General features: G+C 40.7%; 2 protein-coding genes across 2 annotated transcripts in view; both read left to right on the plus strand.

The window, feature by feature from the left end:
• LOC128330590 (vomeronasal type-2 receptor 26-like) overlaps positions 1-5,702 on the plus strand; it is a 44,550-nt gene extending 38,848 nt beyond the window's left edge. Inside the window, exons 7-8 of the mRNA XM_053263684.1 lie at positions 1,420-2,051; positions 5,596-5,702. Of these exons, the coding sequence (XP_053119659.1) occupies positions 1,420-1,500 (81 nt within the window). The 3' untranslated portion in view covers positions 1,501-2,051; positions 5,596-5,702. The remainder of the gene's footprint in view (positions 1-1,419; positions 2,052-5,595) is intronic.
• On the plus strand, positions 1,635-15,534 carry LOC128330960 (vomeronasal type-2 receptor 26-like). The gene is made up of 4 exons (XM_053264327.1): positions 1,635-2,051; positions 5,596-5,829; positions 11,136-11,262; positions 14,268-15,534. Exons 1-4 carry the CDS (start codon positions 1,635-1,637, stop codon positions 15,164-15,166), a joined length of 1,677 nt encoding a protein of 558 aa, XP_053120302.1. The 3' UTR covers positions 15,167-15,534.
• Positions 15,535-15,937: the final 403 nt, after the last annotated feature.

Consider the following 15,937-nt stretch of genomic DNA (forward strand, 5'->3'; position numbering starts at 1 on the left):
GAAGTGTGAATGCAGACAGGAGAGTGGGGTGGAGGGAGGAACCGCAGGTCCATGGGATCCATGTTTCCACATTATGTGCAAATGCAGCCTATGTGTGGATTGGCGTCCTTAAGGGTAACCTTATGCCACATGCCCTAACGTCAAAGTTATGGTATCCATGTCAGAAGTTTCTGTATAGATGTGCAAAGCAGAGTTAATTAGAATATTATTCTACATTGTGGCAGGGAGGGCAGCAAAAATGAAGTAGGAGCTGGCAGTGGAATGTCTAGTGGTGTGGTTTTTTTTGGGGGGGGGTGCACTCCATTGATTTCATTGGTTGCTTTTTTACTTGCAGCACCTTCAGAGCTGGCATAATGTTTGGCCTTCACTGTAGACATCTCCAGAGTCTGGAGGGGCTATTGGAGGTGCCAAAAATTACCACCTCCCTATTCCACCCGTGACATGCGTGCATCTTCATCCTATTATGAGACTTCCGCAAGCCAGATTTTCCATTAGCTGAGCAGATACTCTGGAGATTCCAAATGATGTAGCAGTGTAGTTCTGGCAGGGTAGCAGAGATGGTGAAGTCATCAGAGGGATGGTGAAGTTTCACTTTTGCTGGAGAAACTTGAGGCTTGTCTCAAGTTTCACCAGCAGAAGGCTGTTTCACCCATTTCTATGCCATTCAAATTGCATTTTTTAGAGTAAAAGACTGTGCTGTGGATGTAGTTAAAGAAATGAGTCAGATCACAATCTAGATTAGTTTTTGTCTAATTATTAATTATTGATAATTTATCAATAGAATAATAAATTATTAATATTATATTTAATATCATAATTTATTTGTTGGGGCCCTGAGCTGCCCTGAGCCTTTTGGAAGGGCGGTATAAAATTTTAAATAAATAAATAAATAAATAAATAAATAAATAAATAAATGCATTCGGTCTTGTTCAAGCCAGGTTATAAACAATGTCTTTTATGTTATATGGTCTGATTTTATTATATATACTTAATGGGAAAATTATGGTTGCCTTCCTCTTTTGTATACAGTAATATGTACGTGGGTTGATGAACTGGGGATATTAAGTAATTGAATAGGCTGTGGGGTTTTTTCTTGTTTTCTTTGTATACCAAGAATTAATATAATAAATAAATATATATATAAGACTATACTGTGAAGGTATTATTATTGTTGTTGCCACTTAACCCATCTTTAGCTCATCTATGGTCCTGCTCCAACAATGAATGCTGAGACCCCAGGTCATTTCTTCTACCAGCTGACCCCTAATGAAGGTCTTCAGTATCTGGGAATTCTCCATTTACTGCTGCATTTTGGGTGGAGGTGGACTGGGGTCCTTGTTACGGATAATAACAATGGAGAAAGATTTCTACAGATTCTGTCATTGTTTACCCAGTTTGAGATCTGTTTGGCCTTCACAGAAAGGATCCCCAGATATACCTCTGCCACTAAAATTAATGACATGCTGCAGCAGGGGGCAGAAATGCATCATAAGGTCATGAAGAGCAAAGCTAATGTTGTGGTGATCTCTGGAGAATCGTACACTGTGGCAATCCTGAATTGGTTTCCATATCTCTTAAAACTAGATGAAACGACAAATAAACGAAAAAGTAAAGTGTGGATACTGACATTCCAAATGGAGCTTACCTCATTTGCCTTTCAAAAGACTTGGGATATTGATTTATTCCATGGATCAATTTCCTTCATGATTCACTCCAGTGATCTACCTGGATTTAGTCAATTTGTTGAAAGCAGAACTCCTTCCAGTGCAAGAGCAGATGGCTTTATTCAGGACTTCTGGCAACATGCATTTGATTGTATACTCCCAAATTTAACTGGCAATGTGGACAGGTATGCTTGCACAGAAGAGGAGAAGATGGAGAGCCTTCCTGGGTCTATTTATGAAAAGCACATATATGGCAACAGCTACAGTGTTTACAACTCTGTCTATATTTTGGCCCATGCTTTGCATGCTGTGTCTTCATATAGACTTAAACACAGTGGAGAGGCAGATGGAGAGCAATTAAAGGTTCAGAATCAACAGAAGCAGCAGGTAACCATTTCAACATTCTCATATGGGAGAGAATAATGTCTGTGGTATAATAACAGGCTCCAGTCAGTGCAGTACATGGCCTCTGTGATGCCCTTTTTATTTTCCTCCCTCTCTGCAATACATAGAAATGATTCAGTCATCCATTTTTCTTTCAGCCCTCTCAGTCTTCCTCTCTATGATTCTTTGAATATATGATACATATAATGGTGAGAAGTACGTACAGAAAAGCCACTGGTCCCTTTGGGTGCACACTCTTGCCACCTCCACCTCTTTTGTGTCATCCGGATCAGCCAATATTGGATAGAGATTCACCTGACACTTTAAACCAACATTTAAAGTTGGATGGAGAATGTTAGGTGGAAGTGGGGACCTAACTTTCTCCAACTGACCTTGAAGGGTTCAGATGACATAGAACACTTGAAAGTCGCTTCCCACCATTATGTGTGAACCCACCCCTAGTGTGAATTGTTGAAGTGTGTTTTGTTGAATTGTTTCATATTATCTCCAACTCTTTCCGGTTCCTAAAGGATGAGATAATTTTCCATCACACTTCTCCATTTGGTCATCAGATTATGCTAGCGCTGCTTTTACTACAACTGAAAAGCCTTTATGTGAAAATTCATGAGGTCACTTTGCTCTTTGTGTTTCTCTGCAATATCTGTCATGGCTGAGGAACATATCAGAAGTCATTGGGTTAAATTAAGCTTTGAACAGGACTATATGTTGCACGGGAGATGGCAATGGTATACCCCTCCTGTTTCTACCAAAGAAAACCACATGGCTCTGTGATCGCCAGGAGTCAACACCTACTCAATGGCACAACTTTACTTTACTTTAGGACTATATGTTGGTTGAGCAACCATTTCTGACATCAAGACTAACACAGTGCTGGTGCGGCTAATGCTACATGGGCATTACATGGGAGGAACCATTTTGGTTGGTCTTCTCTTCCCATTGAAGCTGACTGTTCCTTCTGAATATATGTCCCAGAGGGATGTGCAACCCTCTGAGACATATTTTGGGGACACAAAGTGGGCTTCAGAGGGAAGCAAGATTGAGCAAAATTGTTCCTCCTGTGTAATACCTGTGCAGCGTCAGAGCACCAGTACTGCATTAGTCTGGATGGGAACTTCTGTCTACAACTAAACCGAAGATGTCACTTTGTAGTCCAAAGGATTCAGCAGGATTTAAAGAACTTAAAAAGATGATCTGATGGCCATTCATTGTGAAGTGCCAGAAATCTTAACACCTGCTGAGATTTGTTTATTATTTATGTATTTACCACCTGACTTGAAAGGCACTAGGTGGTTTACAAAATAGGTGGGTCTGGCCTTCCAGGGTTTTAAAACTGTTTTTAAACCATAATGGTTTGGCCTGGTTCTCCAGGGTTTTAAAAACTGTTTTGTTTTAATAATGGGCTTATGTTTTTACATTTTTCAATTTTAATATTTATTTGGTTTTAGCTTTGTTTTAATGTAACCCGCCCTGAGGCATTTTGGAAGAGCAGTATAAAAAACAAACAAACAAACAAATAAATACACACAACAGGATAAAGCCAACTATTAAACAACAATTAATATTTAAAACATTTAAAGATTACAGCAGTTAAAACATTTAAAAACAGCAATTAAAAATTTAAAACATTCAGAGATTACTAAAACATTTTGGTTCCTTGCATAAGTTTGCAGATGCAATGATGTTTGGCATACTCCTGATTAGTTAACCATGTTTAATATAAAATCTGTGAACAGCTATTACTTAAAAACTGCTTCTTTACAACAAACATTCTAACTACGAAAAACATGCTACTACCATTCTGGTTTGTGAAGGGAATGTTTAATCCTTGGGGTATTATTTACCCCTCAAACCACTTGTAGGGATATTGAGTAAACTGAGGCCATAATAGAGCCTCAGTAATAGAGTAAATAATTTTAGAAAATTACTAAGGCTGTTCACACAACCCTAAACAGAGTTAGAGGAGCAGCCCTCCAGGGTAGGAGAGGAGGGTGTGCTCCCAGTCCGCGGACATGTGAACTCAAAAATCAAGGTAAGAGATGGAAAGAGTGATTGTGTGGGAGGCAGGAGCTGGGTAGGATGGCCAAGCCCTATGCAGATTCTCTCCCCAGCACTTTACGCCTCCCATATGTTCATCCTCTTCTCCATTTGCCTTGCTTTTCAAGTTCACACAACCATGACTCGGGAGCTCACATGGCTGTCCCACCCTGTTGGCTGCTCCTCTAACTCTGTTTAGGGTCATGTGAACAGCCTTAGTGTGTGTTCACCCTGTATGCTGCTTTCCCACAACAACTGGGGCAAAGAGGTTCCAGTCTAAGCATCTATAAATTGATTTGCATATCCCTAATAAATTGCACTCTTAAACAATATTGCAAAGGGTGGTGAAAGAAACTTCACAGGTTATTTAGCTTCATTAAGGTTGATTCTGCCCTGGAACATAGAGTTACAGGACACTGAACACAAAGTTCCATGATTCCACACACACACCACCCCCCACACACAGACACCTTCTCAAATTGGGTACAATCCATGCCAATTCTTCCCAAGGGTAATGTAATAGTTTCATGCGGGGGGGGGGATTATTTTCATACAGAAAGATTTCTATAGGCTCTTCCAAGAAACACATGGATTTTACAGCCAAGCAAGTGTAGGCCTGTGTGTGTATGAGTGTGGGGTGGGGGTGGTATTTGGTTTTAGATTCTGGCTCAGTCTTGATTCACTGAGGAAATGACTCTGAACCAGGTTTTTTTCCCCCTCTCCCCATTTATATATCACCCCATAAAAAAAAAGTACCTGGGCGGTTCACAAAGTCCAAGTCCCAGTTCAAAAGTCTCAAGTTAGGTTCAGGTTCTGTTCAACTCCCTGATGGACAATCAAATGAAAAGTTCCTGCATTCTGTAAAGTGCATAGATGTGGTCCGGAGTGGCCTGAGGTATTATGATGCCTGAAGTGAAGTGGAAATACTGCGTGCTTTGTGCCATGCACCTGGAAGGGTCCAGCCTCCTTTCAAAACTGCTCCTGGCTTTAATGGTGTTCTGGGGGCTGGGATGGAGAGAAGGTTGTCAACAGGCAATTTTCACACTTCCTGCAAGCTTTGCAATTAACTTGGAGAGAAGGGAGCATCCTTCTCTCTTTTGCCTTCTCCACATGCTGCTTGCAAAGACAACAAGGGATAGATTGGTCAAAAGAGCTGTTCTGCTGAAAGCAGTACGGGCTATCTTGCTGCCTTGCTGGCACCTGAATGCTGAGACAATCTCCTCACCTCACATCATGGGCCACCCGTGTGTAGCGGTATATGTCTTTTTAATAGGCCATTTTGAGGTAATACTAAAATAACTAGGACATTTTGATTGAAACTTCAAAGTTATTGAGAATGAACTTCAAACTGTGAGGAAAGTCTGTGCTTAGCATGGCTGTGTCTGGAAAGCAATAAAAGTTGCACCCCCCCCCCCCAATGAGCTAAATAATCTCATGTACGGTTGACCAGCTACAGCATTTTCTGAACTTGTGACTTCCCTTTTCAATCCAGCTCCATCGCATTCTGAGAGGTTTCTCATTTAACAACACTGCTGGGGACACAGTCTCCTTAAACAAGAATGGGGTATTAGTAGCTGGATTGGATATTATCAACTGGATTGTTTTTTCAAATGGATCCTTTCAGACATTGAAAGTTGGAAAGATCGATTACAAGAACTTTCCATATGAATATGAAGCATTCTCCATCAACGAGGATGCGATAACATGGCACCATTGGTTTAACCAGGTAGGATCTAATTGCTGTACACAAAACAAGGGCAACCTTGAACTAACATGAATGAAAAATGTTCTTGGCAAGCAACTGTGTTTCTCACAAGATGAAAAGATATATATGGAAAACTTTGTGTGTGATCAAACAACATAATTTGATAGGGAGTTATAATGGAAAATGATGATGGGGAGGAGATCTGGTCTTGCAGAAACAAGCATTAATTGCTCCACTTGCTAAGCATGGTCAGCCCTAGTTTGCATTTGAATTGATTGCTGCATTTGACTGCTGTCTGCTGTAAAATATTCCCCTTAGGGGATGGGGTCCTATCTTGGTGGTAGAGCATCTGCTTTGTCTGCAGAAGACCCCACGTCAGGGGCGTAACTACCATTAGGCAAGGGGAGGCAGCTGCCTGAGGGCCCCTACGCCTCGAGGGGCCCCCCAGAGGCAAGTCACATGTGAAGTGTGTGTATGTGTATAAGCGAAGGGCCCATTTAAAAATTTTGTCTCTGGGCCCACTCCAGCCTTGTTACGCCCCTGCTCCACGTTGAACCCCTGACATCTCCAGGTAGAGCTGGAAAAGACTCCTGCCTGAAACCTTGGAGAGCTGCTGTCAGTGAGTGTGTGTAGACCATATTAAGCTAGATGAACCAATGGGTTGACTAAGTATAAAACAGCTTACTATTTCCTATGTGTACAACATAATAACAAGATAAAATAGAACAAAAAAGAGTCACACCTTTTAGATGAACTGATGTTTTAATATATAAGCAGTCATGGGTTATAACCCACTTCTTCAGATGTAGTGTGAAAGCAAGGTGAGGCTTGATTAATAAGTGCTGTCAAGTCAGTGTTCTCTCCAGCTTCTCTCCAGGATTATCTGTCTTCAGCTTGGCCTTTTAGGTCTCTCAGTGGTGCATTCATTGCTGTCATAATCGGGTCCATCCACCTTGATGCTGGTCATCCTCTTCTTCTCTTTCCTTCAACTTTCCCCAGAATTATGGACTTCTCAAGGGAGCTGGGCCTTTGCATAATGTGTCCAAAGTATGATAGTTTGAGCCTGGTCATTTGTGCCTTGAGTGAAAATTCTGGATTGATTTGTTCTATGATCCATGTGTTTGTTTTCCTGGCTGTCCATGGTATCCTCAAAAGTCTTCTCCAGCACCAAAGTTCAAAAGCATCAATACTTTGTCCTTCTTCTTCAAAGTCCAGCTTTCACATCCATAGACTGTCAAAGAAAAAATCATTGTCTAATCTAACCATGATTCTAATCTTTGTAGGTATAGACACATCATGGTACCTAAATATACTTCCCAAGGCCTTCATTGTAACCCTACCAAGTGCTAGTCTGCAGCTTATTTCTTGACTGCTGGATCCTTTACTGTTGATGGTCAATCATAAAAGGCAGCAGCTATACACCACTTCAGTGTCTTCGTTATCAGTTCTGGTTGCTGTACCTGTTGCCATTAGTTTCGTCTTCTTTACATTTAGTCATAATCTCGTTTTTTTCCCACTGGGCTCCTTGACTTTCAGTACTAGAGCTTGCAGATCATCCACATTCTCAGCTATCAGAGTAATGCCATCAGCATTGTGCATGTTATTGATAAGCAAGATAGTCAGTATAAGCAAGGTAGCCTGGTAGTCTGTCAACTTGTTAAATTGTTAATTTTGCTGTTGATGGATATCTGCTTGTTGTTCGTAGCCAATGGCCTGAATATAGTCAGCTACAGTAGTTGGAGGCAAACATTGCTTCTACATTTAAAGAGATATTTACAATGGCTTTATACATGGCTTTATACATATTAGAAAGCAGATTACTGACTATGTAATCAAAACAAAAACAAAAAAAGAAAAAATGGATCATAGAACAAATCAATCCAGAATTTTCACTTGAGGCACAAAAACCATCATCTTCATTCAAGGAGAGACTGGCATAATCAAAAGCTCATGTATTAAACATCAGCTAGTCTAAAAGGTGCTACCTTATTCATAGATAGATAGATAGATAGATAGATAGATAGATTAACATGGCATTTCAGAAGGATTTTAACACAATTCAGCATAAAATTGAATTAATATTGATAATCCTCTAAGCTGGATTACTGCAATGTGCTCTATGTGGGGCTGTCTTTGTACATAGTCTGCAAAGTACAGTTGGTCCAGAATGCGGTAGCCAGGTTGGCCTCTGGATCATCTAGGAGAGACCATATTACTCCCGTATTGAAGGAGCTACACTGGCTGCCAATAGGTTTCCGGGCAAAATACAAGGTGCTGGTTATTATTACCTATAAAGCCCTAAACAACTTAGGCCCTGGGTATTTAAGGGAATGTCTTCTTCACCATGAGCCCCGCCACTGTTAAGATCATCTGGAGAGGTTCATCTGCGGTTGCTGCCAACTTGTTTGGTGGCAACTCAGGAACGGGCCTTCTCTGTAGCTGCCCCTGGACTTTGGAATGTGCTCCCTGTTGAAATAAGAGCCTCCCTGTTTCTGGCATCTTTTAAAAAGGCACTGAAGACACATTTATTCACCCAGACTTTTAATGGTTTTAAATTTTTAAGGTTAATTATTTTGGTGTTAGAATGATTTTAATTGTTTAATTGATGTAGTTTTGATTTTAATTGTTTTGTTTTTATTTTGATGTAAACTGCCCTGAGCCATTTTTGGAAGGGCAGTATATAAATCAAATAAATACATAATACATAGCCAGAGACGAAAGTTTGGGCAGGGTATAAATTTGATAAATAAATAAATAAATAAACAAATGAAATACATTGCAGGATTTTGAAAAAGAACATGCAGAGGAGATAATGGCTTACATAGGCCACACTCCCTCATCCAGAACAGTAATAACTAAATAGTTATCTTTGGAGAGGAGAGCTGGTCATGTGGTAGCAAGCATGACTTGTCCCCATAGCTAAGCAGGGTCTGCCCTAGTTGGATCTGAATGGGAGACTTGATGTGTGAGCACTGCAAGATATTCCCCACAGGGGATTAAGCCGCTCTGGGAAGAGCAGAAGGTTCCAAGTTCCTTCCCTGGCATCTCCAAGTTAGGGCTGAGAGAGATTTCTGCCTGCAACCTTGGAGAAGCCACTGCCAGTCTGTGAAGACAATACTGAGCTAGATAGACCAATGGTCTGACTCAGTATATGGCAGTTTCCTATGTTCCTTCCTATGTTCCTAATTGGTAAGACTTGCACACGCCCAAGGAGCAGGTCATGGGAATTCAGAATTTCTCGCAATCCTAGTTAAATCCTTTAATTGCAATTGTTCTGGCTATGTGGAGGTAGCCATACTGTGCAAGGGGACAGGGGCATCTGGAGCACCATCCGTGCCCCTTTGCATATGTAGGCATTGTAGTGCAGCAGTGCTTGGTGTAAGTGCAGGACCTTCAGGGACATCTTTTTGGGTGGCACAGAGCTCTTCAGAGGGAAAGAGATGTGGGTGAACATAATGGTGTGATAGATTAATCTATCAGCAGCAGTGACACTTCTCAGATATCACTGGCACTTAGGCAGGATGTCAGCCAATGAATTCCAGAGGCTGGGAACTGCTATGGAGAAACATGCCCTACATCCTACATGCCCATCAACCAAACACTGGCCACCTTCAGACATAATGTGGAACCCCAGAACCTATGTACCCATGGTCTCCCACCCTGCTCTCAAATTTGGACATTCAGAACATCTCCCTCTCTGCAGTCTTATAGTCTTGCTGACTGCAGAGAGGATGTCAACTGGTGGCCGGGACTTCCTTCTTTACTGAAGGACGGCCCGGGCAGCCAATGGCAGCCAGAGTGAGGGTGGCGTGAGGGAGAAATTTCCTCCCTCAACTCCAGTTGTAAATCAACCGGCCTGCAGGCCCAGGATTCTGACATAGCACTGGCACTGAGGACCTGGATGTCCAGGCGGCAGACCTCACTACAAACTGAAGGTACAAATCACTGTCTAGGGATGGAAACACAGGTCCATTTTCTGGTGCAGCTGCCCACATTTGTATGTACAGTTTTTGAAGTTGGAGGTCCCTTCTCCTCTGGTTTCATGTGAATGAGACCTCTGAAATTCATAGGACATAGAGAAGAACCTCCCTGATAACTTGAATGGGTGAACAAGATCTTACAGGGAGGTGGTCCTTTTTTTAATCCTGGTCCTAAATCATTTAGGACATTAAAGGTACTGACCAGCATTTGGGCCTCAAAAAATGGACTGCAAATCTATCTATCTATTTATCTGTCTGTCTATCTATCTGGCTCAGAAATGGACCGTAAGTACTTATATTTTATATTGTGTCAATAATAATAATAATAATAATAATAATAATAATAATAATAATAATGTCCTTGGGAAGGACTCGATGTCTGGATAAAACAAACCAGTCAATAACACCTGTCTGACTGTGTAAACAAGAAATAATAATAATAACAACAACAACAACAACAACAACAACAACAATAATAATAATAATAATAATAATAATAATAATAATAATAAAAAGATCAACAATCTGTGGCATATCTCATTCCTACATTGCAGCAGTTGTCTGGAAGATGTGTTTCCATGGGCTTCATGTCACACTGTCATAATAACTTTTGAAAAGCTGAGACCAGTGAGGCCTATTGCATAAGTCCTTCTACTTACTTCATAGCTGCACTTTTCTACTTAACTGGTAATCAGGATGAAAGCTGTCATGTCACCAACAGCACTTATATTGTCTCAATAATTCCAAGATGAACACAGTGCTATAAGATGCAACCTTAAGATACTTCTTACTGGAAAACACACTCCGTTCCATCATTAGAAGAGTGGCAACTTAAACTCTGGGGGTATGCATCCATGACAAGGATTACTTCAATCATAAAGAATATATCCGATGACAAATTTAATTTTATTTGGGCACCATTTATACGTCACAATTTTTTACAGGGTCGAATAGCTCATCTGAGATTTAGATTCTTTTTGCAAATAAATTTGTCCTAATTATTTACTTAGATATTTTACTTAAATATTTTACTTAGATACTTTTAATTGGATGTTAATTGATTAAACCGAAATGAGTGCAGGTAGGACAGGATGTCGACCAGTTAAAAAACTGAAACCAGAGTTGATGGACAAGTTATACATGAGACGTTAATTGCTGCATTTGCATATTTTTCTCTTTTTGTATTTTTCTTTTCTGTAATAATATTTTTTTTTTAAAAAAAAAGATGCAACCCTGGAACAGCAGCTTCCATGCCACTTAAGTAAAATAAATAAGCTCTTTAACTTTAAGGTTTCAAAGTTCCTTATTCTCAAAGATGATCATTGTCTGCTTTCATTTCTGGATTAGGTGCAGCCTTTTTCTTTATGTAATGAGTATTGCCATCCTGGTTCAAGCATGAAAAGGAAGGAAGGGGGACCAATTTGCTGCTTTGATTGTACCCGATGTCCAGAAGGGATGATTTCAAGCCGTATGAGTAAGAAATACACTGCACAAATTGACTGTAATCCTGAGCAACATTTATATAGAGAATCCAGCACACGTCAGGGATGCTTTTCTTTGGTGTTTCCCATGTGATGGAAAGATTAGGATGGGGTGGGTTAGAGAGGGAGCTGCTGAAGAGGAAATATTTTGACAGATATGTATAGTTTGCATAAGCTAAAGTGTAAAAGGTGGGTGGTTCTGGTGATCTCTAAACATGAATTTTGTTGAGATCAAGACAACACACAAACATTTGGATAAAAGGGAACTCAGACCAATGTCTGGCCCCAATTTTATTAGCTAAACTGTTTAAATAGGTGTCTAAAAGCACAATCTCAGCCCCTTAGGCTTCAGGGCAGGTTCAAAATTATCAATCATATGATAATAAAAATTCCAAAGCTTAACTTCCGCTAAAGAATAATTTACATTTGTATCCAGAACTCCATAACCTGAATAACATAGTCTGCACTGTTCATATGATCCTACCTTTCAGCTTCATACACCCCTCAGAACTGATAAGTTAAACTGGCCCATCTTGGGCAAGGTAGGCCTGATGCATGCCAAAAAATAAAAAAATTAAAAAACGCACTTAAAGACAATTAGAGCAAAGGGGGGAAATTCCCTCTTGATTCCCTGAGAACGGGGGGCACCTGGTCAAAGCCCAGATCTAACTGTAAGAGAGGGAGGGGTGTGTTCACCCAAACTTGCTTTGAAAAGTAATGCCTCCCCAAACATATGGCCAGGACTTATATACCCCTCTTTCCTGCCTCTCATGAAGTCCCACGGTAGGAGAGACTCAACAACAATCCTGCCCATTCATTGGCTCAGTGCAAATGAACCACACCACATCAGTGATGGGAAGGAGCAAATCCTTTGAATGATGTGGTTGAGCTTGAGACTGTGGGTCTGCTGTCAAAGAATTTCCTGAAGGGATGTGCACAAACCGATTTTGCTAGTTTGGCTTGAATCCAAACTCGATTTGAGCTGGCCCAGCCCAGTTTGGTTTGGGGCCTGACCGAACCAGTTATGGTTCAAGTTTGAACCAAGCCGGTTTGAACTGGCTCATAGCTCTACTGGTAAAGAGAATTTAAGTGAGGTTTCCCCTTTACCAGTGAAGGGTAGAGGCTTGCCTAAGGGTAGAGTGGGCAGGAGAGGAGTAAGTAACTACTTACAAGTGCCAGTGGTGGCCACGGGGGTGGGGGTGGGGTGGCAGAGGTGGAGATGGCTCCCCCCCTCACATGCAAGCCACTCCCAGAATGGACAAGGCTGGTGGCAGCCTTGTTCATGCCTTCTTCAGCCCGGTTCAGGCCTCTGTGCATGCCTGGAGGCCATTTTAGTTACCTCTCTGCACATGTGCAGAGGCCATTTGTGTGACCACAATGGCAGTAGGTTGGTAAGTCATGTTGGCAAACTGTTAGTGAGCGTGCACACTCCCATCAAGCATGACACCAGAACCTTGATGGGAACAGCAGAATCCCATCATGCCCAATGGGAGTACCAGTCCCCACTAAGCAACATTACACCTACACACAACTCACTTACCAACCTGCAAGTGGTGGTGTAAACCTACCTGTGAGCTTCAAGTTCTGTATTTGTTGTCTGCCCATTGTGGTTGCTTAACTGAAATGGAGCTGATTTTGCTTGACAAACCCAAAAATGATATTTGGGGAGATTGAACTAGATGTTGTTTCGTTGACAAAGTGCTCCCTTCTTTGCTAGCTAGCATTCTGTCACAACAGAAGAGATAATAAGAGATAGGCTTGCTGTCAGCCTTTAAGAGAGCCTTAAAAACCTATGTGTTTGGCCTGGCCTTCCAAGGCTTGTAAAGTGTGTGTGGTTTTTTTTAAAAAAGTATTTTGATTGGTTTTAAATGGTTTTAATCGTTTTTGAATTGTTTTTATATTGTTTTTAACATTGGGTTGGAATTGTGGTATTTATGTCTTTTTAATGAGTTGTACACTGCCCAGAGCCTCTGGATGGGGTGGTTTATAAATGCAAATGAATGAATGAATGAATGAATGAATAAAATAATAAATAAAGTCAGGAAGGTGGTTAATGCCACCTACCAACCGATTGCAGGGCATGTTAGTTAGGCACTTCCATAAGAAAATTCCTCTACCTCTGTATCATAAAATATGAAGCTTTTTAACTGGATCTGCTTCAGTCCAGTCTCTGGCTGGATCTAGTGACAGAAAGTGGGTTGGAGGGCTGTGCACAGAACAGCTCTGGACAGTTTGGTTCTAGTCTGAACTGGACTCAAACTAAGCCGCCCGGTCGGTGTACCAGTTCTGCTGAACCAGCCGGTTATTGTCCTAAAATAACCAAAACAATAGAAAAATGTGGAATTTGTTTTATGAAATTGGTTTACCTTTCTCACCTATGCTTCTTTTTAGGAGTAAAATCTTAAAACAGCATCCAAAACTGAAAGATTTATAAAGATGGCAGGGCCATGATTTCACCTGGGTCCTCATAATATTCTGAGTACAAGCAATGTTGCTAGTGTACACCTAGAAAGCTCTAAACCATTTCAGATCATAATAATTTAAAGAGAGTTTAGCATGTAATAAATTGTGATTCTCATAGTGATTCCCCCATTTCATGGGTTCAGCAATTAATGGCATGCATCAACAAAATTGAGGTCCCTGCTAACTTGGCAAAGAGGCACCTTTTAATGCGGTGATTCTCTTTTATTTATCAGGGGGAGAGTAACGGGCCCTATCCACCCCAGCACAGTACCTCCAGCGACTGTTGCTGGTGTCTATCTTGTGTTTCATTTTAGATTGTGAGCCCTTTGGGGACAGGGATCCATCTTATTTATTTATTATTTCTCTGTGTAAATCACCCTGAGCCATTTTTGGAAGGGAGGTATAGAAACTGAGTGAATGAATGAATGAATGAATGAATGAATTGGGAACATGCTATCGGTGAGAGACAAGAGTATTAGTACGTTTGTGAGATTTGTGCATATTCTTTAGCTGAAGACCACTTTTTTTTCCCCAGACATGAAAGAGTGCTATAAATGCACAGATGAAAAATATCCAAATGAAAACCAGGATTTCTGTATTCCCAAAGATATAACCTTCTTGTCTTATGAAGAACCATTGGGGATCAGTTTGGCCTCCATTGTGATTTCCTTTTCTTTGATCACAACACTGGTGCTAGGAATATTCATGAGACACCACAACACACCCATCGTCAAAGCCAACAACAGGAATCTCACCTACACTCTCCTCATCTCTCTCCTACTTTGCTTTCTTTGTGCATTGCTATTCATTGGTCATCCTCAGAAGGTGACATGTATCCTCCGACAAATTGCTTTTGGCATCACCTTCTCAGTGGCAGTTTCTTGTGTGCTGGCAAAAACCATCACAGTGGTTCTGGCTTTCATGGCCACCAAACCAGGATCTAAGATGAGAAATTGGATTGGGAAAAGGCTGTTGAACTCCCTTGTTCTTTTTTGCTCCCTGCTTCAAGTAGTCATTTGCGTTGTTTGGTTGGCAATCTCTCCCCCTTTCCCAGATGCTGACATGCATTCAGTGATGAAAGAAATCATACTGGAATGCAACGAGGGCTCAGCTGTCATGTTTTACTGGGTCTTGGGCTATATGGGCTTCCTGGCAATTCTCAGTTTCATTGTAGCTTTCTTTGCCAGGAAATTACCTGACAGTTTCAATGAAGCCAAATTCATCACTTTTAGCATGTTGCTCTTTTGTGGCGTGTGGATATCCTTTGTTCCAGCCTACCTCAGTTCAAAGGGGAAATACATGGTAGCTGTGGAGATCTTTTCTATCTTAGCTTCCAGTGCTGGGCTTTTGGTGTGCATTTTTCCCCCCAAATGTTACATTATTGTCTTTAAGTCTGAGATGAACAGTAAGAAACACCTAATAGGAAGAAAGTGATAAAGTTCAGAAAAAGTTCTCAGTACTTTAATAACCCAGTTTTGACTCCTTAGTTTTATGGTGAATTCTGTTTTCTCGATCATAAGGAACTATTTGTCTCCCACATAGAACTCCCATGCTTTCTGCTGCCTAACAAGATCGTCGGGGGGCCTTTGCTCTGTGTGCTGACATTGAGAGAAGCTAGATTGTTGTGCATTTCTTTTCTGTTCTTTCCCACAGACTCTAGAATGCTCTCCCAGTTAATGTTTATTCTGTGACAGCTGTGTCTGCTTTTAAAAACTTTTGGAAGGGTGGTATAGAAATTGAATGAATTAATGAATTAATAAAATAATGACCTTTTTATTTGCTCAGACTTTTACCACCTAGAGGCTGCCAGGTTTCTGAGCTTTCATTTTTCTTTTCTTTTCTTTTCTTCGTGTTTTATGGTTTTAATGTTTAATTGATTTTAAGATTTTAAATGTTATTTTTACAGAATTTTATTGTATTTTAACTTTTTAAAGTCACCTTGAGATGCAGTATGAAAGGTGGTATAATATTTGAATAAATAAAAATAAATAAAATAAATAGACACCAAGTGTGAGAATTAATATCAAAGCCACAAAGGAACCATCCTGTCTGGTCCAGAGGCTGAAACGGCTCTCCAGTCATTGCTTAGGATTCCAACCTCTTCCTTTTGATTTGTTGGCTGTGTCAGGTGCCTGTTTATCTGCTCTGCTCTAATTGCACATAAAGACTACTCTAAAAGAAGTAATTATATGCAGAGGAGCCTGG

This window comes from Hemicordylus capensis, chromosome 6, assembly GCF_027244095.1.
Source record: "Hemicordylus capensis ecotype Gifberg chromosome 6, rHemCap1.1.pri, whole genome shotgun sequence".
NCBI classification, from domain to species: Eukaryota; Metazoa; Chordata; class Lepidosauria; order Squamata; family Cordylidae; genus Hemicordylus; species Hemicordylus capensis.

Excerpts from the sequence above, each read along its gene's own strand:
- LOC128330960 (XM_053264327.1), top strand. The coding sequence starts at position 1,635 with ATGGAGCTTACCTCATTTGCCTTTCAAAAGACTTGGGATATTGATTTA. Across the intron at positions 5,830-11,135 it reads GGCACCATTGGTTTAACCAG|GTGCAGCCTTTTTCTTTATG; the intron begins GTAGGATCTAAT and ends TTTCTGGATTAG. Across the intron at positions 11,263-14,267 it reads GATGATTTCAAGCCGTATGA|ACATGAAAGAGTGCTATAAA; the intron begins GTAAGAAATACA and ends TTTTTTCCCCAG.